Genomic DNA, 23032 nt, shown 5'->3' on the forward strand with positions numbered 1-23032 from the left:
GCGGTCCCCGGCGAGCTGGAGGCGGGGCCGGGGCGGGGCCTGACGCTCCGGGGCGGAGCCCGGGCCGCACGGCCCCGCCTCCGAGGTGGGCGTGTCGGGTCGCGCCCCGTGCGTGCTTGCAGGCTGCGCATGCGCGGACGGCGCTGCGACCTCGCTATGGCCCTGGTGGGAGCTTGGGCGCGCTCGCGTGGTGAGTCCTCCTCACCTGCTGTAGGTGGCGGCGGATGCGGCGGCTTTGGGCGGGGTCCGGTAAGGGGCATCAGGGACGTCTCTGGAATTAGGGTAACCGGGAAACTCGAGACTAACTGAGTGGTCAGAGGCGGTCGGCTGCCCCTCTGCCCGGCGAGGGCTTTTCCATCCTGGCGTTACCACCCGGCATTCGCCGCACGTGTTACAGCCCTAGTGCCGCCTCTCCAGAAGTCACCATAACCCTGCGGCCAGCTGAGGCCTTCTGCTGAGGGCCAGCTGTATGCCAAGCGCTGTGCCTAGTTATCTCCGGTTCTTACAACAGGCCTGCAAGGTCGGTTCCCATTTTACAAGTGTGGAAACGTTACAAGTGTCCAGAAGGGCTTGGTGAGTTGTCTAGGCTCGGGCATTGTGAAAGCGGTCGCTCCAGTGTGAGGCTCTTTTCGAGGCTCCCAACTGCTGTACTCCTCACTCCTGCCTGCATGCTCTCCTCTGACCCCCACCCTGCGCCCAGACTTGCGTGCTCCAGGGCGATAGGGACTGAGGCTGACCTGTTTGCTCCACCCCTACAACAATGCTTGGCACATAGGAGGCTCTCAGTAAATATTTACTGGATGCATGCATGAATGAATGAACCTACGTTATTTCAAAAGGAGAGGATTCCAAGCTGCTGAGAGGAGGAGGTGGAGGTGAGATTCTTTTTTTTGTTTTTTTTTCAGCTTCATTGAAGTATAATTGACAAAATTGTAGGGATTAGTTTTGGATTCTTCCAAGTCATTCTACTTGCTGATCTTTGTAAAGTCTAAATCTGAGCATTTCGGTCTTAACCATTTAACCATTAAGTGGTAAAAACCCAAATTCTAGCCCCCTGTACTCTAACTCTGGCGTCTCCCTCTACTGGTTCCTCAGGCTCTCTGTGTTTTCAGCCACTCTGGGCTCTCAGTGCCTCTTCCGTCTTATCCTCAGGGAAGCCTTTCCCGATTCCCCAGACTAGATTGAGAATCTGTCTCACACTTGCTTCTTGACAGCATGTATCATGTTTGCACTTTATGTTTACTTGGGTGATGATTGAGTGAATGTCTGTTTCCCTCACTAGACTGGAAGCCCCATGAGCTTTGAGAATCATGATCTCCAGGACCTGCTATGTGGCAGTTGTTGAGTAAATGTTTGCTGAGTGACTAGATTTCCCAGCACTCAATAATAAAGTGATCATCCGAGAGTGACGTTAGTAAGATTCAATATATCAACATTGAGTCCCACCGTCGTGGAAATATTCCATTCCAAGAAGTGGAGGCTGCAGGGCAGTGGAAACACCAAAACCAGTCAAAGTGACTGGAGTATAGTGCTGTCCCAACATGATCATTTTTCTCTTGATAGTGGTCTCTTTCTGTCCAAGAAAAGGTTGGTCTTCAGTTGGTAAAAGGGTAGGCAAAGAGCAAGAAGCTGTTACTGTGTCTTCTGTACTAGACTGAGGAGAGGGAGCACTGGCCAGCCAAGGCAGATCCCTGGACTTCGAGGTGAGACTGTATCTCTTCACGGGAAGATGTGGGAGTTGGCCTTGTGCCGTGGTGACCAGCTGTGATCTAGATCTCCCAGCCACCTCACTTGGCTCTGAACCCTTCTTCATTGAGGATAATTTTGCTTCCTGGTAGATTTTTGTACAGAGGAGGGACTATACTGAGCAGCCAATAAGAACATTTTGTGCTGTTTGGCATGTTTCTCACTGTAAATTATTAAATAGGCATTCTGAGTCACCCAGCAGTCCCTGGCGAGTCTGGTTAGCATATTGTGCTTCTTGTGTGTGATCAACTCTTGATGCAGTGATAAAACTGAGTTGCTGATAAACTTTTAAAAATAGCTTCTAGTGCTGCTTATTGTAACATTTTGTTTCTTAGGTTTTTCAAAGGCTTGTTTGTAGATCATATTTTTGTCAATGTACCAACTCTTGGATTTATGTATTCTCCTTTTTTCTTGTTTTCCAAGACATTTTTTTCCCTGCTTATAATATTGTTTCCTTCTCTCTGTTTTCCTTGGGTCATTAAATAGGGTGGCCACAGAAGATTTCTCTGAGGCAGTGACATTTGGTCTGAGACCTCAAGGACCCAGCCATGTGAAGAAAATCTGGGTAAAGGGTATTTTAGGCAGACAGAATAGTAAGTGCCGAGGCCATGAGCAGGAACAAGCTTAGTGAGAGTGAGGAGCAGAGTAGGGAAGGGGAAGAGTGGTAGGAGATGAGGTGAGAGAGGGAGGCAGAGAGCCCAGAGGCCGTGCTAAGGAAATGAACTTTATTCTAGGGGTTCAAGGTCGCATCAGTGAATGGTAGAGGTAGAATTCAAACACCTTGTCAGCCTCTAAAACTAGTCTCTCACTCTTTTCCTGGGATGATACCCACCTTACAGGCTTGTTGTCAGGGTCACCTGAGTGGACTTGGAAACCCCGCAGCCCATGCCTGGTATGAGATAGACATGCAACTAGTGTTCCCTTTCTCCTGGTTTTCCTATAAAGGTTGAATTCTGTCACATGGTCACTACTGATTTGTCACTCTAAAGTCTTCCTCTTTATCCCTAGGTAATGCTTTTTGTGTACTAGTTCATTTTAATATAAATATGCCCATACCCACTTTTTATTGATTCTGTTGATTGATATGTCTTTACTCATATTTTTAGCCTTTTGGTGTCATCTTGGTCCTGGGTCTTTGGTCCTAGCCCCTGGCTTTAAATGTTACTCCAATTTATATCTAGCCCAGACCTTACCCTTGACCTCCAAGTTTAACTATCCAACTGCCTACACCACTTCTCTTCTTGGATGCCCAGCTGCATCTCAACTCAATACGGTCATGCCCCATGATGACATTCTGGTCAACGACGGACCACATACCTGATGGTGGTCCCGTAAGATTAGCACCATAGAGCCTAAGTGTGTACTGGGCTGTACCATCTAGGTTTGTGTAAGTACACTCTATGATGTTCACACAACGACGAAATCGCCTGATGACACATTTCTCAGAACATATGCCCATCGTTCAACTACGCATGACTGTAATCAAAATTAAACCCTTGATTCCCCCCTCCTCTAGTCAACCTCTTCCCACCCACCTTCCCAGCCTCTACATCTCTGTAAATGCCAGTGCACTGTATCTAGTTCCTGGAGCCAAGTCGCTCCCAGTTCTTCCCTCTCCTTCAGTCCCCACAGCCAGCATGTCAGCAGACCCTTTTGGTTCAGCCTTCAAAACATGACCCACATTCCCTGCTCCTCTCTATTTCTATTGCCTACGATGCTGTCCAGTTGCCCTCATTGCTCACCTGGCTACCAGAGTGGCCTCTGAAATGGTCTCTCTCCTTCCTCTTTGCTCCCCTACAATCCATTTTCTACACAGCGGTTAGAAAAAGATATATAAAATATCAGATAGTCCTGCTTAGAACCTGCCAGTGATTTCTTATTCCATTTAGAATAAAATCCAAGCTCTTTGGGTTTTTTGTTTTTGTTTTTGTTTTTGTGAGGAGGACTAGCCCTGAGCTAACATCCATTGCCAGTCCTCCTCTTTTTGCTGAGAAAGACTGGCCCTGGGCTAACATCCGTGCCCATCCTCCTCTACTTTATATGGGACACCACCACAGCATGGCTTAGCAAGGAGTGCATCAGTGCGCGCCCGGGATCCAAACCTGTGAACCCCGGGCCGCCGCAGCGGAACGCACACACTTGACCGCTACCCCACCGGGCCGGCCCTGCTCCTTGGGTTTTAAATAAATCCTTAACACAGTCAAGCATATTGTAGCTGGACTTGACTGTGTTGCACAAGGCCCTGCAGCTAACCTGGCTCCTGCCTCCTCTCCAGCCTCACCTGGGGCCCTGTTCCCCTTGTCGTCCATGCTCTGATGACACTGGCCTCCTTTCTGTTTCTCAAACAGGCCAAGTGCCTGCCTGGCTCAGGGCCTTGGACTTGCAGTTACCTTTGTCTAGAACACGCGTTCCTCAGCTCTTCACTGCAGGCTTCTTCTTACCCTTCATGTCTTAGCTGTCATCTCAGAGAGCCCTGCCCTGCCCTCTTATTGAAGTAGGATGTCCTGATCCCACCTCTTAGTTACCCTCTATTGTATCACTAGTTTATTTCCCACAGAATGCTATAACCATGGGTGGTTAACATGTTCATTTTGGTAGTCGTCTGACTCCACCACAGGGTGTAAGTTCCATGAGGATAGGAACCTTGTTTGCCTTATTTGCCACTGTGTCTTCATTGTCTCATACGCAACAGTTACATCATAAATACATGGGTTTTGTGGCTCAGCTGAACATGCAGCAGGGGGCACAGAAGAGTTGCTGCCAGAACATCAGGAGTGGGCCCGAGGTAGGCATTGATGCTGAATGAATGAATGAATTAATGAGAGAGTAATGAATACTGTCTTAAGTATAGCTCAGCAAATTGTTGGATTTCCCAAATCTATCATGAGACTTGCTTAAAAGAAAAAAATGTTTTTAATTGTGGTAAAATATACATAACATAAAATTTACCATCTTGACCGTTTTTCATTGTGGTAAAAAACACATAACATAAATTTTGACATCTTAACCATTTCTAAGTATACAGTTCAGTAGTGTTAAGTATATTCACATTGTTGTGCAGCCAATCTCCGGAACTCTTTCATCATGCAAAATTGAAACTCTGTACCCATTAAACAACAAACAAGTCCTCATTCTTCACTCCCCCCAGCCTCTGGGAACCACCATTCTACTTTCTGTCTCTATGAATTGGACCACTCTAAGTACCTTATTTAAGTGGAATCATACAATATTTGTCCTTTTGTGTCTGGCTTATTTCACTTAACATACATATGTTCAAGGTTCACCCATGTTGTAGCATGTGTCAGCATTTCCTTCCTTTTTAAGGCTGAATAATATTCCTTTGTATGTATGTATCACATTTTGTTTATCCATTCATCTATTGATGGATACTTGGGTTACATCCACATTTTGGCTATTATGAGTAATGCTGCTGTGAACATGAGGGTACAAATATCTCTTTGAAACCCTGCTTTCAATTCTTTTGCGTATGTACTCAGAAGTGGAATTGCTGAATCACATAGTAATTCTGTTTTTACTTTTTTGAGGAATTTTCATGTTCTCCATTGTGGCTGCATCATTTACATTCCTACCAACAGTGCACAATGGTTCCAATTTCTCTGTACAGTCATGTGTCACTTAACATGGGGATACGGTCTAAGAAATGCATCCTTAGGCGATTTTGTAGTTGTGTGAACATCATAGAGTATACTTACACAAATCTGGATGGTATAGCCTACTACACACCTAAGCTATATGGTACTAATCTTATTTTTTATTTTGTTGTGAGGAAGATCAGCCCTGAGCTGATATCCATGTCAATCCTCTTTTTTGCTGAGGAAGACCAGCCCTCAGCTAACATCTATTGCCAATCTTCCTCCTTTTTTTCCCTTTTTTTCCCCCAAAGCCCCAGTAGATAGTTGTATGTCATAGTTGCACATCCTGCTAGTTGCTGTATGTGGGACACCTCCTCAGCGTGTCCAGACAAGTGGTGCATCAGTGTGTGCCAGAGATCCGAACCCGGGCCGCCAGTCTCAGAGCGCGCACTTAACCGCTAAGCCACGGGGACGGCCCCGGTACTAATCTTATTGGACCACTGTCGTATGTGCGGTCCATCGTTGACTGAAATGTTACGTGGCACATGACTGTATCCTCACCAACCCCGTATTTTCTGGTTTTTTGATAGTAGCCATCCTGATGGCTATGAGGTGATATCTCACTGTGTTTTTGATTTGCGTTTCCCTGATGATTAGAGATGTCGAACATCTTTCATGTGCTTGTTGGCCATTTGTGTATCTTCTCTGGAGAAATGTCTGAGACTCACTTTTAATAGAATAATTTAAGACTTTACATTTTATTGTCAAAATTATGCATAGCTTGACTTTTAAAAAACTTTTTTATTGTGGTAAAAAACTCATATAATTCATCATCTTAACTATTTCTAAGTGTGCAGTTTAGTGGTGTTAAGTCTATTCACATTGTTGTTCAACCAATCTCTAGAACTTTTTCATTTTGCAAAACTGAAACTCTATACCCATTAAACTCAACTTAACTTATGATATGTCATTTTGTATGTTTGTCATGTTTCCTTTCTGTTTTATTAATGTGAAGTTTCTGGACCAGCAGAGCTGAGGGAACGCAAATTTGGACTGAAGCGACTCTCCTGAGGTAAGCCACCTTCTGAAGTCTTATCTTGGCTAACAGTAGGACCCTCTCCCTGACACCTCTGGGTCCACAGGGCTCCAGGGGCTCAGTGGGAGATGAAGACAGGTACCGACTTCCCCCTGAAGGATTGGCCCTGGGCATGTATGCACACATTGGGCCATTCTCACCCAGATGGCTCCATGCTTGGCCATTTGGAATCACTATCAGTGGAAAAGCTATTCCCACACAAGGAGTGGTCAGCTTTGAAACCCTGGCCATTCTCATACACTGAAACCCTGGTACAGTTTTCTGGAGGGCAGTTTGATAGAGTGTCCATCAAAAGCCTGAGCTATGAGCCTTCTCTGACCCAGTGGTCTACTAGGATTTTATTTTAAAGGAATATAAAAACACCTCTGCAAAGATAAATACACAGAATGTTCATCACAACATTGTGTATAATAATATGAACTTGGCAACAACTTATGTGTCCAACAGTTAAAGACTGGTTGAAAAAATCAAGATCCATCTGTACAGTCATGTGCCACATGACATTTCGCTTAACAACAGACTGCATATATGACGGTGGCTCCATAAGATTAGTACCACATAGCCTAGGTGTGTAGCAGGCTATACCATCTAGGTCTGTGTAAGTACACTCTATGATGTTCGCACAACAACAGAATTGCCTAAGGATACATTTCTCAGAATGTATTCCCGTCATTAAGCGACACATGACTGTATATGAAAATGAAGCTAAATGTAAATTGTTTATTTTCCCTGGGCATTGAAATAAGGATTGTAGTTTATTTTTTCTCCATTAAGAAAGTTTACTCTATATATATAATTTTTAGAAAGAAAAAAATTTGATATATACTTTTAATTCGGCAAAAACGTAGACTAATCTGCAGGTGACAGAATTTTGAGTGATTTCCGTGTTTTCAAAATGGTTTACCAACAGCATACATTACTTTTGTAATAAGATCAAAAAGTAAAAGGTAATTGAAAATAAAAATAAAATCTCTGGAAATGGGATAGCATCGTGTGTTTTTCACCTCTATGATTGTTTCAGGTCAACCCCATGGCTATTCCATGTGATTCAAATGAAACTTCCTATTTGCTACCTCCAAACAGTGAGGACTGGGAAGGGCATGGCATTCCTGACTTTGTCTATCGGCAGGAGGAGCTCAGGCTGGAAGGGATTCAGTGGCCGGGGAAAGCACCCAGCCTCCCGGACACGCCACCACTGTCCCGCTTCGACTCTGCACTCTGCTCTGCCTGGAGGCAGCGGATGGAGCTGGGCTTGTTCCGCTACCACCTGGGGGAGCTGCAGACCAAAACCCTCCCGGGTGCTGTGGGGTTTGTGGCTCAGCTGAACGTGGAGCGAGGTGTGCAGAGGAGGCGCCCCCAGAACATCAGGAGCGTGAGGCAGGCGTTCGACCCTGAACAGTTTAACTTCAGCAAGATCCAGCCAGGAGAAGTCCTCTTCCGATTGCACCGGGAGCCCCATCTCCCTGGTGCTCTCCAGCAGGAGGACATCCTCGTGGTGATCAACGTCAGCCCTTTGGAGTGGGGCCACGTGCTGCTGGTGCCCGAGCCCGCTTGCGGGCTCCCCCAGCGCCTGCTGCCAGGGGCACTGCAGGCCGGGGTTGAGGCTGTGCTGCTGAGCTCACACCCGGGCTTCCGTGTCGGCTTCAACAGCCTGGGGGGCTTGGCCTCGGTGAACCACCTCCACCTGCATGGCTACTACCTGGCCCACAGACTGCCTGTGGAGGGGGCACCCAGCGAGCCCCTGGACCCTGGGGGTCATTTGCATCTGCTCCAGGCTCTTCCAGCTCCCGGCTTCCTCTTTTACACTAGCGGGCCAGGGCCTGAATTGGAAGCCTTGATAAGCAGGGTATGTCGGGCTACTGACTACCTGACTGACCATGAGATTGCACATAACTTGTTTGTGACTCGGGGGGCCCTACCAGGAAACACATCACCTTCCTCAGCCCTCACGGGGGTCCGAGTAATTCTGTGGGCCCGGAAGTCCAGCTTTGGGATAAAGGAAGGTGAGGCATTCAATGTTGCCCTCTGTGAACTAGCTGGGCACCTCCCTGTCAAAACATCCCAAGACTTCAGCAGCCTGACAGAGGCAGCCGCTCTGGCCCTCATCCAGGACTGTCTGCTGCCCCCAGCCCAGGCAGAAGAGGTGCAGGCAGCACTGGTGGCCTTGACAGCCCAGGAGGAGCAGTAATCCTTCCAGAAGTATTTATTTTCTAACTGATCTAAGTCCCTTTCCAGAGAGCTGTGCGTAATGGTCATTTTCATAACTGCCTTCTCATCTATCTCAGCCTAAGGGGAAGGATAAAGATCTGATAAGCGGTCTCTTAAAGAGGAGAAACCTTGGAATAAATCAAATGAATGAGCACTCATGGATGTATCTCCTGCTTCTCACCTGTCTTCCTGGACAAGCCCCAGGGATGTCAAACCTATTAAGAAGGGAGTGTGCACAAGAGTGACATACTCCTGACTTTATGTCTGGCCTTTTCTCTTCCTTTCTTATCAAATCTTAGCAAAATGATAGTTTATGTGCCTCTGGCATTCTGCCCCCCTTCCTCTGTTCTCCCCTCTGCTCTCTCTGCCTTTGCCCACCAGAGTTTTATTTCTTCGTCTCTCCCCTACATTTGGCCCTGCTCCAGATGCCTGTTTATAGCACATTCTTCACCTACCTGGCCACCTTGAAGTTTCCTCCAGCCCCCAACACTGAGCTCAGTGTTCTTCACATACGTCATCTCATGTGAAAACAAGGTGTCCTCACAACTTCGAAGGTGCGGGTCCTCTTCATACTCCATTTAACAGATGAAGAGACCCAGACTGACAGAGATTTAAGAGCTTGTCCAAGGTCAGACAGCTCCTACATAGTAGCACAGGCAGGCAGACACCAGAAGCTGAGTTGGGTCTGTGCACTTGTGACTGTCTATCCAGGCAGTGGCTCCCATAGCAGAGGTGCAGTCCCTAACAGTTCTCGGGCCCTGAGCTGAGGCCCAGCTCCCCGGGTAGTTGGCTTTCTCTGCCCAGGCCTCTATGAAGCTCGTATATATAGGATTTTAGAGGTTTAGTATCCCAAAAGACATTATAAAGTCTCGTTGGGATAAAGTAGAATATGCACCATGACACATTTCATAAGAAAAACAGTTTAACATTTAAATGTAAATTTATACGTTTAATATTTAAATTTCTCTCCAAAAAACTGTCACCCTCGTGTTTTTGGCAATTGCAGTAATTTTAGCTTAATGCCACTTTCTGCACCCCTTTGCATATACAAGCTCCAATAACATCACTTGCTTTTGCTTGCTCACTCTCATAAGGCAGTGCAGATGACCATTACAGCAGAGTGGATTTTGTGTCCAAGGTGATGAGCCCAAATATCAGGATTTCCTAGTTTTTCCCTAGGACTGATGTTCAGAGTAAAGCCTCATCTGGCCCAAATAAGTTTTCATAAAAAAGAGGAAAAAAGTCAAATAGGTTTTCTTTATGGTGGTACTTCTCAGCCATTTATATACTCTGTGAATCACCAACAAGGGGATTTAGACGGAAGCTTGAGTATGGAACACTGAGGGGACCCTTTGTTCTCCGAGCCCTGGGCTTTGAGCCTGGTCAGAAGGGCCGATCCTGTCCAGAGCCTCTGCAGCTCTTCGCTTACCTTTTGATGGAGGGCCTCATGTACTGAGGGGTTTTGGACTTGATCTAATGGAAAACCTTGAAGAGTTTTAAATTGGGGAGTAACAGATTTGCATTTTAGGAAGAATGCTTAAGCTGCCATGGATGGATGGATGGATGGAGGGAAGAATTGAATCAGGGAGACCAATTAAGAGGTTGCTGAATGGTGGTAATTCAGGCAAGAAATGATGGTTCAGGTCCTAGAACAGTGCCTGGAACACTAAATATTTGTCAAAAGAATGAGAAAAATGAGTATCCTAGAAGCCAAGGGACTCCAAAGCATTTCAAGGAGGAGGTAATTGAGAGTATCGTGCTGAAGAAAGATCAAGAAGTCTGAATCAGAAAATGTCCATGTCTTTTCAAAGGAGGGAAATTTTTAGTGTCCCATAGGTTGAGCCACATGGTACTCTTAAGGTGATAAGTTGGGCTGAGTTTGGTGGAGGCGGCGATCAGAAGTCAGACAAAGTGGATGGACGTCAGGAAGAGGAGGCGTCAATGTTACCACAATAAACCGAAAAAAAAAAAGAGGAGATAGTGAAGGAGCCTCTGATAAGGCGGTTCTGTTATTCCTTAGTGGAGCTGGGTGAGCGCCTGGCGAGCATGTGTGCTAATCACGGCTGTCCCCAGTGCAAGGACTGTGCTCAAGGTATGGTTACTAAAAAAATTAAAGGCAAGCAGATATTTGTCCCTAACACAGAGTTGGCCAAATTCTGGGCTTGGCCTGCGGGTTCAAGGAAGGATGAGGGTAGGGCTTGTGCGAACTGACCTCAAAGCGGAAGGACTACAAGTCCCATGATGCCGCCTGTCAGCTGCTGCTGGGCTGGCTTGCGCTTCTGCCGCCAGCCCAGGGCGAACGATTCCGGGCCCCGCCCAAGACGGCCTCAGCGGACGCCCGAGTGGGTGCGGTTCCCGGGGAGGCCCCGCCCCCAGAGCGCTTCTCCAATGGGGGCCGCCCTCGTGTCCATGGCGACGGCGGCGGCGGCGGCGGCGGCGGCTGCCGGCTTGCGGGAGGAGGCGCCGCCGCCGCCGGGATCTTCCAGCCAGGAGTGAACCTCGGGTGGGGAGCGGGCTCCCCCTCGCAATCGGCGGTGACAGCCAGTCCTGCGGAACAAGGAGGCGGTCCCCGAGCCCCTGCAACGACCGAGAAGGAGCAGGAGGCGGGCTGAGGGCGGCCATGAGTGACTAGCTGAGTCCAGCCCCAGGACGCTAGAGGCGGACCCAGCAGCCCCTCCTCTCCTCGGAACCTCGGGTGGGCAGTGTCCGCCGGAGGCTCCCCTTCCGCCGTTAGAGCCCAAGGGGTCTTAGCCATCGGGTGCCTGGCCCCAGTCTGTACACATGGAGAAACTGAGTCATGAGACAGGGAAAGGGCCAGCCTAGGGGACCTTTGGTCTTCAGCTGTATCTGAAAAGCGAAGGTTCCCCCAGCGCTCCCAGCCATCCCCCATCCCGTTCAAGAAGAAAAAAGCTATGTTCATGGCCCCTGCCGGCTCTCTTCAGCTCCTGCATGCACCCCAGTGGGTTGTATGGAGTGATCTCGGATGATTGGGACTTGTCAGTAAATCCAACATCTCATTGGCATCCCATGGCCCCCATTACCTACTTGGGAACATCCCATTCTGCAGTGGGATTGTTCTGTTCTGAAGGAGCAGCAACGCTCTCTTATAGCACCGTGAAGGTCCTTTGGGTGGATTCCTGCAGGCCTTCGTGGGCCTGGAGGGAGGTCTGATATACATTTCACTCCCATTCCTCTTCCCTCAGAATCTACAAGGATGGAACCAAGTACCTGTAAGACCAGTGAATCTGAGGAAGAATATGCTGAAGAAGAGGAATCGGAGGAGGAGTGTGTTAAAGGGGAAGCTACCATCCCTTCTAACCTTTCTCAGCAGGCACTCTCAAAGGCTGACTGTAAGGCATTTGGGAATGGAGTTCCCTTATCCATTGTAGCCAAGAAAATTCCCAAGAAAATCATAGCTCCAACTGACTCAGATGGCTTAGAAGTTGGGAGGAGAAAGAGAAGGCGGAAACGCAGGTAACCATTCCCTGGACCCCCTCACCTGCCTGGCTCCAGAGAGTTGCCCCCTGGCTTCCCTTCAGCAGTTTGGGGTGCTGGGATCCAAAAGAGGACAGGGAATATGGGAGCATCATTAACCTTTTGGTAAACAAACAAACAAAATTCCAAACCATTTGGGCTGGCTTAGTTTGGCATTTCAGCACATTTATATCATCCTGGTCTTTCCTTTAGTGGCTTCTAGAGAAAATGAATTGTACTGTGAATTTGTTGGGTATCTCTTCATCTGGGTGTCTGGCAGCCCAGGGTCTGTCCTCTCCCACTCTGCCTGATTTCTGCTATTCCTCCATTCCAGACCCCTGGCCATCAACCTGACCAACTGCAAGTATGAGAGTGGTAAGCACCTGGCTCGTCACTCACACTACTGCATAAGAGGGCACCTACAGTTGTTGCTTTTCCTTTGGGAATGGTCCCCTAATCGGGCTCCCACCCCCTGGATCTAGTTAGGCTGGCCTGTCATCTGCACTGAGCCCCTTGGCTCAGCTCCTGGCAGCTGAGACATCACTGTTCCAGTTAGTCTTAGTGGTAGGGTGGGAATCTCCACAATTAGCTAACAAGACAAAAAATGACTGGAAGTCACCATTGCCCCACTCTTCCCAGATTTTACTAGAGATAAGACAAGACCAAGTTAAAACAGTTTTTTTCAAGGAAGCTTTTGAGGGAGCTTCAGCAATTTTTTAAAAAATTCACCAGCTAGGTCAGCCATCTCTTCTTCCCCTCTTATCCCCACTGGCATCTATGCAAGGGCCCACCCAGAGTGTGAGGTGCCAGTGTGACCCCTAACAAGGGTCAGCTCTGCAGGCCAGAAACTGTCCTAATTGAGAGAGAAGACTGACAAGAGCAGACAGCCAGGCTCTAGTTTGCTGTCACAAATTTTGGAAGGGCCCCAACAGCCTTGTGAACTTGGAATTGTCATGTGGTAATTATTTTTTTTTTTTTTAAGATTTTATTTATTTATTTTTTCCCTCCAAAGCCCCAGTAGATAGTTGTATGTCATAGCTGCACATCCTTCTAGTTGCTGTATGTGGGACGCGGCCTCAGCATGGGGGGAGAAGTGGTGCGTCGGTGCATGCCTGGGATCCGAACCCGGGCCACCGGCAGTGGAGCACACGCACTTAACCGCTAAGCCACGGGGCCAGCCCTATCATGTGGTAATTAAACTGCAGAGCTAAGAACCGCCTCCCTCGTCAAGCCACTCTCTGGTCAGGTCTGTTCCTTACCTGGCCCAGCTATGGTCCCAAGGCTTGTTGCTGGAGCCCAGGCTGGCACCACTGACCTCCCTCTCTCACAGTGCGTCGGGCAGCCCAAATGTGTGGCCTGAAGGAAGTGGGGGAGGACGAAGAGTGGACTGTGTACTGGACAGACTGCTCTGTCTCACTGGAACGAGTCATGGACATGAAGAGGTTTCAGGTACAACCTCCTGACCCAAGATCCGAAAGGGGCTGTAGCCTCAGAATGACTACTCCCGCCCTTCTGTCCAGGCACCTGAGGCTGCCGCCTTTGTGGCTATACCCCTGTGCAGAGCAGGAAAGGCCATGGCCAGGGGCTTCTGCTCCGATGGAAATATTCTCCTCTTGGGTCTCTGGAACTTCTATTATCTGAAGGAAGTGCCTGCTGGGCACATCCTATCTCAATATTTGCTGTTTGCCTTGAGGCGTCTGTGCCCAGCTGGCCCCCTCCAGGGCAGGTGATCCCATTTTAGGGGGAAGACTGAGAGGCAGCTTTGGCACTAACAGCAGAGCCAGCTGAATGATCCAGCCTTCTAAGCAGTTTAGCCTAGCACCCCACACCCATTAAGAGTCAATGTGGGGTCCTGCATGGCAGCAAGAAAGTCAAGAAAGATGGACCAGGGTCTACAAGAAGAACATAACTTCTTCACAGTATCTTTGTTATCCTCTAATTGGGTCTTTGTGATAATAATTTTAAACAGTCTGCAGGGTTATTGTGAGGGGAAGCTAGGAAGGGAGTTGGGGAGACTGTAACCCGTCCCACAAGTCATGGGCTGGGGGGACGGGAGAGAGAGAGACAGAGACAGAGACAGAGAGGGAGGGAGAGGGAGGGAGGGAGGGAGAGAGAGAAACAGAGAGAGAGACATAGAGAGAGACAGAGAGACAGAGACAGAGAGAGAGACAGAGAGAGAAGAGCTCAAGAAGCTCCAAAGGGGCATGCAGGGAGCAGTTATAAGATGAGGGTAACAATTAACAGCATTTATTGAGGGCTTACTATATGTCAGACAATATGTTAAATGCATTTACATTCTTACCTCATTAAATCCTCAAAAACATCCTTGAGAGTGGGCCAGCCTGGTGGCGTAAGCAGCTGAGTGCGCGCGCTCCACTGCAGCGGCCGGGGTTTCGCCGGTTCAGATCCCGGGCGCGCACTGATGCACCACTTGTCAAGCCATGCTGTGGCAGCATCCCATATAAAGTGGAGGAAGATGGGCATGGATGTTAGCCCAGGGCCAGTCTTCCTCAGCAAAAAGAGGAGGATTGGCAGATGTTAGCTTAGGGCCGATCTTCCTCACAAAACAAAACAAAAAAACAACAACCACAACCCTGAATGGCAGACACCCCTTTATTAAGAAGATACCAAGGCTCAGAAATACTAGGTTCACACAGCTAGCAAGTGGGAACGCCAGTGAGAGAGCACTGAACCATGGGGAGATGCTGCCTCCCAGCACTGTGGACAGTCACGGAGGTTTCCAGCAGGCCGTGTGGCAATGCCACGCCCTTTGGGGCTGCCATGGCCATGCATTCCCTGGGGCAGGTTCCTAGTTTTTTCTTTTGGGAAATGTTTTCTCATTTGCTTTGCGCTATCAGGCACAAATTATTCTCATAGGACTAGTCCCTGGTGGTCTGAGGGATGTTATAAGGTGGCCAGACGGCCCAAAGTCCTGGCTAGCCCTTCTCACTGCCCCTAACCTTGGTGTATGTGTGTGTTTGGGGAGAGGCCAAGGAGGGGTCTCACCTGCCTTAGGTAACCTTCCTTTACTCTCTTGGGGCACTAGGTACAGTGTTTACCTCCACTGTGACTTCCACTTGACCTTCCCAGTCCTTCTCTACTGCTTCCTGGGATTCCCAGGCCCCAGGAACTGCTGCTTGCTCTGGGGGATAGTATAACCAACTGGCTCTGTTTCAGAAAATCAACCACTTCCCTGGCATGACAGAAATCTGCCGCAAAGATCTGCTGGCTCGGAACCTCAACCGCATGCAGAAACTCTATCCTACTGAGTACAACATCTTCCCCCACACCTGGTGCCTCCCTGCAGAGTGAGTGAGCCTGGCTCCCCGGCTGAGGTACTGGGGGAGGAAAGAGTTCACCATCTCAGTTCCCTCTAGTCTCTGGCCTTGTTACCTAGAATGTCTCAGGGGGATGGCAGCGGAAGGAGAGTTTCAGCTAGTCAAAGAAAAGTAGGTCTGAGACTGAGTGCTCCAGCAAGAGCATGGACTAGATAGCAGGAAGAACTCCATGGGGCCGTGGGACAGCCATGATGCACAGAAACCTTCTGACCAGCCCCTCTCTACACACAGCTATGGGGATTTCCAGTCCTATGGTCGTAAACGAAAAACCCGCACTTATATCTGCAAGCCAGACAGTGGCTGTCAGGGACGTGGCATCTTCATCACCCGAAATCCCCGGGAGATCAAGCCCGGAGAGCATATGATCTGCCAGCAATACATCTCCAAGGTAAAGGGTGCCTCAGGACCACCAGGCCCCTCAGCCAGCACTGGGGTGCCTCCTCTCTCCTGAAGCCAGGGAGGAAGCCAGTTGTAGGCTCCTGCCCTTTCTGCTATCCCTGTTATCTTGGAGGCAGTATGCAGCCAGGGTTCAGAGCCAGCCTGCCTGGGTTTGAATCTGAGTTTTTCCATATCCTAGATATGTGATTTTGAGCAAATTTCTTACCCTTTCTGTGCCTCAGTTTCCTCATTTGTTAATGAGAATGACAGCAGTAACTACTTTATACAGTTATTGTGAAAATTAAATGAGTTATTATGTATTTGAAGCACTTACAAAAATAGTACGTGGTACATAGTAAGCACTTCAAAAGTATTGCTATTTTTACCTGGCGGGTTTGCATGCTCTCAGCCCTTCCTCATTGACGGCTTCAAGTTTGATATGCGAATCTACGTCCTGATCACATCCTGTGACCCTCTTCGGATCTTCATGTATGAGGAGGGCCTGGCCCGCTTTGCCACCATGCCCTATGTGGAGCCCAGCCATAGCAACCTGGTAAGGGGCCAGCCAGCGGCCCTGGGGGGCAGGGTGGCACCCTCTTCTCTTCCACCGCCCTGAGGCTGAGGTTCTATGGAGAAACCAGGGAGAGAGGCTGTCACACAGCTAGCCTGTCACCCATGAACAAGGAATGAAGCCAGTGAGCGCCTCAGCACCTGGCTGGGAGGAGAGCATCTGGTGGGTAGTGACGGTGGAAGGTCAGAGCTGGAGGAACGGCATACCCTCTTCCCCAGGAGCTTACAGGACAGTCCTCGGGTGAAGAGGGACAGGAGATGAGCAGTCCTGGGGAGGGGTGGGTAATCAAAAGGCAGTGAAGGGCTGGAGAGGAGAGCTGCATGGAAGCAGTCTGAGACCACAGGGCCGCTCTCCTCGCAGGATGATGTCTGCATGCACCTGACCAACTATGCGATCAACAAACACAATGAGAATTTTGTCCGGGATGATGCTGTGGGCAGTAAGAGGTACTCTCTACTCTGTTTTCTCCTGCTGCTTCTGCCCCTTAGCCCCACAGTCTCAGCAGCCCATGAAAATGAGCTCGCTCTTGGGATGCTAGTTACTCAGGAAGACTCAACCTTTACAGATCCCTGTTCTGTGCCTGAGCTCTAAGTGTAGCCCCAAACCCCACCCTGAAGACAAAGCCCTGCTCCAAGCTGTTAGCAGCCCTTTAAAGCACAGGGGCCTAGGCAGGGAATTAGGGTTAGTGTTAGGGAGTCTCCTGCAGCCCGGCCCCACTGGCAGAGAAACTGGTCTTCCTCTGAGCACTGCGCCTCACAGGAAGCTGTCAACACTCAATGCCTGGCTGCGAGAGCACAGCTACAACCCCCGAGAGCTGTGGGGAGACATCGAGGACATCATCATCAAAACCATCATCTCAGCCCATTCTGTTCTTCGCCACAACTACCGAACCTGTTTTCCCCAATACCTGAGTGGAGGTGCATGTGCCTGTTTTGAGATCCTTGGTTTTGACATCTTGCTGGACCACAAGCTGAAGCCCTGGCTGCTGGAGGTGAGCATTATCTCCTGGGCTTTGCATAACCAAGGTCGAGGCCTCCTTGAACAGGACACCTGGGATAGGAGTGCACTCAGGTGGTGGAACAGAGTGGGGGACGCAGCAGCACTGGGGTGGGTGGGACCCAGCAGAAGGCATGTGATCTCTACACTTCTGACTTGCTGAGTCAAATCTTGGTGGTCTCTGGCCTCCACCATAGGAATCCAGGTTTTGGATATCAAGTGCTCTTCATGTAAGCCTTGCCTTTAAGGACACTATACCTGTAGAGTCAGGCTGTCTGGTTTGCTCTCACCAGCCTGTGCATTGGAGGGATCTCTGTGGCAGAGTCTGTGGCCTTGGACGTCAGAACATCCAGCCTCACTGGCTGAGGCCTCTGGAGGGGGATGTCTCTCCTAGACCCTCCAGTTAGCTCTGCAAGAGACCACCACCTGCTCAGGTGGTCTAGGAAGGGGGTGGATAATGACTCCTCCTGGCAGGTAAACCACTCTCCAAGCTTCACCACGGACTCACGCCTTGATCGAGAAGTGAAGGATGCACTTCTCTGTGATGCCATGAACCTTGTTAACCTCCGGGGCTGTGACAAAAGGAAGGTGATAGAGGAGGACAAGCGGCGAGTCAAGGAACAGCTTTTTCAGTGCCACCAACAGCCACGAGAAGCCAGGTGCTCCAGGTGTCTGACATGTGTTTAGTTGTGCGCCTTGTCTTCTTTGTTATTACTTTCCTGAGAGTAAAAGTCCTCCTCTAGATGGAGAAGGCAGCCTGGGGCTGGTGAGCTATTAAAAACATTTTTTTTTGCATAGATAAAATATCACATATCATAGATAATATGTTCAAAATTCAAAAAAATACAGTGAATAGTCTCTCTCCTACTCTTCTCCAGCTACTCAGTCTTCTCCCCTGGAGCCAATCAATGTTCCTAGGGTCATGTGTATACTTTCACAAACATTTAATATACATGTACTTAAACAAATTGTTTTTCTCCTTTTATCTACCCAGACAGTAGCATAACTTTCATACACTGTGCACCCTGCTTAGCAATGTATTTTATTTTATTTTATTTTATTTTTTTAAAGATTTTATTTATTCATTTTTTTCCCCCCAAAGCCCCAGTAGATAGTTGTATGTCATAGGTTCACGTCCTTCTAGTTGCTGTACGTGGGACTCGGCCTCGGGTTGGACGGAGAAGTGGTGCCTTGGGGCGTGCCTGGGATCCGAACCCGGGCCGCCAGCATCAGAGCGCGCGCACTTAACCGCTAAGCCACGGAGCCAGCCCAGCAATGTATTTTAGAGCTATTTCATATTGGCACATAAAACGCTTACTGTGGTTTGAGTAGCTGTTTTTTTTTAACAAAGCTCCTCTAGAAACCATTTCCTAAGAAAGTTTATAAAAATGAAACACAGAAAACTGGTTAGTCATTCAATAGGGGATTGTTTAAATCAGTACTGTTCACTTACTGTTGTCTTAATTGTAAGATGGGTCACAAACATGGTAGTTTGTCCTGATACTAAATTACAATTTGTTAATGATACATAAAAATGAATTGGTTTAGGATTATTCCTATAATAACATCACTCTTCCCCATCTGCATTGCAATATGCAGGGCCAGTGTGTATTTGATCTGCCATGATATTTTGAGGGCCTGGCACACAGTAGGCACTCAAATGTTTGTTCGAATGGAAATGAAGTAGAACTGTAAATACCCTGGGGATTCCCACGAGATAGGACCATGCACATGGCTGGTATGAATCATGTCTTTCAATGGGGAAGAAAGGTTGAAAACTACTGGACTTAATAAACAAAAGTACAATCATACACTAGAATACTAGGCAGCCATTTAAAATGTTGTTGTATGACCCCATTTTCATCTAGAACAAGACAGGCAGGAATAAAGCAAGAGCAAGGTAGTGAGTGGCAAAGCCAGGATTCAAACTCAGGAGGTGCTGCCTGCAGGCCCTGCTCATAACCACTAGGCTAACTGCATAGTAAGATTAGGGGAAGTTTTATCTTCTTTTTGCTCTTCTAAATTTTCTATAATTAACATATATTCCTTTATAATCAGAAAGATTATAGATAAAAGATTATGATAAGTTGGAATGCTAGCTTACAAGTCGACCCCTTTGCCCTTAAGATGAAAACTAGACTTCTGGAAGTCTAGGGTATTTTCATGTCTACACACAGGTGGGACTGGCCACAGATGGACTTGGCAGCTTTCACCACACCGGCAGGAGCCTGAAAGGCCATGCAGCTGGTGGGAGGTTCTCAAAGCCTTAGCCAGCCCTCCTGTTCCTATGAACATTCTCACAGTCCTCCCCTGACTCACACTGACCTTGGTTTCAATAGGCAAGAACAAACTGAGTTGTCCCACGCAGCAATGCTGGACCAGGAACGCTATGAGGATACCCACCTGGGCGGGTACCGGCGGATCTACCCTGGCCCTGACACGGAGAAGTATGCACCCTTCTTCAAGCACAATGGCTCCCTCTTCCAGGAGACTGCTGCGTCCAAGGCCAGAGAGGAGTGTGCCAGGTACTTTGCCCTGCATTCTCCTCTGTCCACATGGGTGGCGGCAACTCCTGAAGCTGAACTGCTCCCCAGCAGGGTGGAGAGCAAGCCAGACACTTGAGGAAAGAGGAATGGAGTTATCAATTCTATCAGACTCTTAATGACTCAGTTTAGTAGGTTTCCCATCTACCCCCTCATTCCTCTCCCATTAGTCCCCAAAACAGATCATAATTTCCTACTTGTTCCCCATCCCCATTTTTCCCTTACTCCCCTTCTCCCCCAAACAATTTCTTCAGTGTCTGAAGCTGCTGTGTCTTGTCAGGCAACAATTGGAAGAGATCCGCCTGAAGCAGGAACAGCAGGAGACCTTGGGCAATAAGAGGCGAAAGGAAAACAAAGACCAGAACCAGGGTGAATCAGCAGGGGAGAAGAGCCGGTCCAGGCCCAGGCTCCGGGGCTTTTCCTCCCACTTGGCGTACAGGATCCGGAACCGGAACCGGGAGAGAGAGGTGTCAGGGCTTTTGTAGCTCTTGCCTTTCTGCAGGAAAATGGGTTGGGACTACTAGAGAAGGGAATCTCTGCTTTCCTCTCCTCTTCTTGCATGAGAGAGAGATGAGTTCCTAATGAGTACACTGACTCTGACCTTTTGGAACTGGAGGTGAGAGAATGGATAGCAAAGGGAACCTTCCACTAGGGTCAGGGAAGGGATGGAGGTAGAGTGGGCAGGAGACCCACAGCCATCCTTGTTGATTGTTTGGGATTCATCCTAGGAGAGCTTCCCTTCATCTCTCATGTACCTTGTAGCTGCTACCGGTACACCTGGACACCATGCAGCCTCAAGAAATTGTGGACGAGGAGGAGCTGGAGCGGATGAAGGCCCTGCTACAAAGGGAGAATCTCATCCGAAGCCTGGGTATTGTAGAGCAGCTCACCCACATGCTGCACCCTAACCACCAGAGCCAGAGAAAACTTCACGAGTATCGGGTAAGGGTCCCTACACAGCCTCTCACAGAATGGGGGAACAAGGGCTGTACTGGCACATGGTGGTGGCCACAGCACAGGAAGCTAATGTGATGGTATCTGGCAGTGGAGCCTGGGAAAGCAGTGTATGCTGGGCCTTGGGAAAGGGTCTGTTGGTTCCTTTTGCATCTGTTTCCAAGCTTCCATGTTTTTAGTAATGACATCCAGCAAAGTGCAGCTCCCAACCTTCTCACTTACAAGAGACTTCTTCTCTGTATTCCTGTCTTGCAATAACTCCAAACTCATGACTGACAAATAACAAGGCCACCACCCTCAGTGGCTTCTGTGTAATCTCTCCCTAGCCCTGCCAGTGCCGTAGCTCTAGCAGGAGATAAGTAAAAAGTCTTGGGCCAACAAAACAGCTGCCACATTCAATATTCCCTGGGCTAGTAGCAAACCTGTTGGGCCCTCTGTTTTTGTTGAGCCCCAAAGGAGTAACTGGTTAAACAGTGGTTATGGCCTAGATTTTTCAGTTATCTATTTCTTTTACAACTCCATCCAGTCTCACAAGAAATGTGGTAAGGGGCTGCTTTTCTCCTCTAGCCTAGATTTCACCAGGACAGGCTGGGCAGTCAAGAACTGCAATCTGTGAATCTGGTCCCATTGGTCCTCCTGAGGGGGACCACCAAAGAGCAGGGCCCTCCTCATTTCCTGCATCCAGTTCGGCCCCACGAATTGATCCCCAGGATCTTAGGGCCACTGCCAAGCATGAATGCTGCAGTTCCACATCATTCTCAGTGCCATCTACAGCCCAAGAACTTCAACTGGATAAGAGATCCAGCAGCCATCGGCCGTTGTTCATTGTCAGTGAAGAAATCTGGAAGGCGCTATTTTCCCAGCGCCAGAGTCAGGCTCACTAGTCGTAAGTATGCAAAACTAGCTTTGGTCACGCTGACTTGTGTAAATTCCCACTGGCAAATATTACACCTGGGATGCTTCCCAAATATAATATGGCACTTCCACCAGTGTGGGAATGGGGGAGGTAGTGGACACATTTATTTACTACCTCCTATGTACTAGACCCTGGTGACAGAAATGGCAAATACAGTCCCAGCACTCAACAAACCTAACAGGGAAATGGACAAGTAAACACACAAATTACAATACAGTGTGGTAAAGACGCTGGAGGGAAGCATGGGACGCCATTCCTCTGTGTTGGTAATTGGGCAACAGTTGGGAAAGAGGTGAGCAAATCTCTTCCACGAGTACCAGCTCAGGGGGACCCATGTTTCCACTGCAGAAGGCCACGCCAGCAGAAGGCTAGAAGCCATAAACCGAGCCCTGGCAGGATCAGTGCCATCCTCTTTAACTCCAAAGCAGGCTATCTTCTGCAACCAGAAAGAGCGGCAAGTGGCTCATGGACCGAACGCGCCTTGCCCTCCATGGTAGACTCTGAACCCAAAGCAGCCAAGGCCCAGAGCCTCACCCTCTGCCCTGCCTCCGCACCCCTACTGCAGCGTACCACTGCACTCCTCGACATCAGCCACCACAGGTAAATGCAGGAAGGAAGCCCAGCGCTCACCCTCTCCTGGAGGACCCCGTTTGGTTTCCAAAGGGGCAAAGGGCCTCCAATCTTTGCTAAATGAAAGACTGCCAGCAAGCTTGTTTGAAAATCCCTGGCCAGGAACCCTGTATGCATGAAGCAAAACACAAAGACACCAAGAATTCCTCAATACCCTAAGATTATTTTTAGATCGGTCAAGACTACAAGATGAAGAGCAACCAGGGCCGGCCGTGTACTCATCTTCGCCTTCAAACTTCAGCCTGGATTTACCGCTAGGTGATGGGTCTGAACCCTGGGTGCGGCTCGGGGCTGGTCGTCATCCCGGCGGCCAAGAGCCCCTTACCCAGAGGAGCCGAGTGCCCAAGGCACGGGGCTGTCGCCGTCAGAGGACCGCCGAGGGGCCGTCCTTCCCGCCTGGACACGCCGGCCTGGGAAGCCGTTGGGGCGGGAGGGCAGCTCTTGGCAACTGACTCCATCTTTTTATTAAAGTTTATGTCGTTTTGCAGGAGGGTCTAGTCCCTCATTCCAGCCCTGGTGTGTCGGGAAAGCCCTCTCCACAGTCACAGCCGGAAAGAGCGGGCCCCGGATGAGTTCAAGCCCGGATATC

General features: G+C 49.0%; 2 protein-coding genes across 6 annotated transcripts; both read left to right on the forward strand.

Moving 5' to 3' along the window:
* Positions 1-157: 157 nt before the first annotated feature.
* On the forward strand, positions 158-8801 carry GDPGP1 (GDP-D-glucose phosphorylase 1). 5 transcript variants are annotated; one of them, XM_087428958.1, is made up of 4 exons: positions 197-875; positions 4439-4531; positions 6355-6411; positions 7457-8801. In XM_087428958.1, the coding sequence occupies exon 4, from the start codon at positions 7466-7468 to the stop codon at positions 8621-8623; it is 1158 nt and encodes a 385-aa protein (XP_087285084.1). In that variant the 5' UTR covers positions 197-875; positions 4439-4531; positions 6355-6411; positions 7457-7465; the 3' UTR covers positions 8624-8801. The 5 variants fall into 5 exon arrangements, with proteins under 5 accessions (XP_087285085.1, XP_087285084.1, XP_087285087.1 ...); XM_087428961.1 differs by having other exon boundaries at positions 7565-8801; XM_087428959.1 differs by lacking the exons at positions 197-875; positions 4439-4531 and adding an exon at positions 158-190.
* A 2329-nt stretch (positions 8802-11130) lies between these two features.
* TTLL13 (tubulin tyrosine ligase like 13) lies at positions 11131-23030 on the forward strand. The gene is given in 15 exon segments (XM_087428965.1): positions 11131-12117; positions 12452-12492; positions 13448-13566; positions 15295-15425; positions 15687-15843; positions 16243-16386; positions 16765-16850; positions 17164-17395; positions 17875-18059; positions 19740-19925; positions 20224-20410; positions 20706-20885; positions 21465-21783; positions 22162-22236; positions 22239-23030. Coding segments are annotated over 15 exon segments (2481 nt in total). The 5' UTR covers positions 11131-11857; the 3' UTR covers positions 22418-23030.
* Positions 23031-23032: the final 2 nt, after the last annotated feature.

This window comes from Ceratotherium simum, chromosome 3 (genome assembly GCF_057802395.1).
Source record: "Ceratotherium simum simum isolate JZ-2026a chromosome 3, ASM5780239v1, whole genome shotgun sequence".
NCBI classification, from domain to species: domain Eukaryota; kingdom Metazoa; phylum Chordata; class Mammalia; order Perissodactyla; family Rhinocerotidae; genus Ceratotherium; species Ceratotherium simum.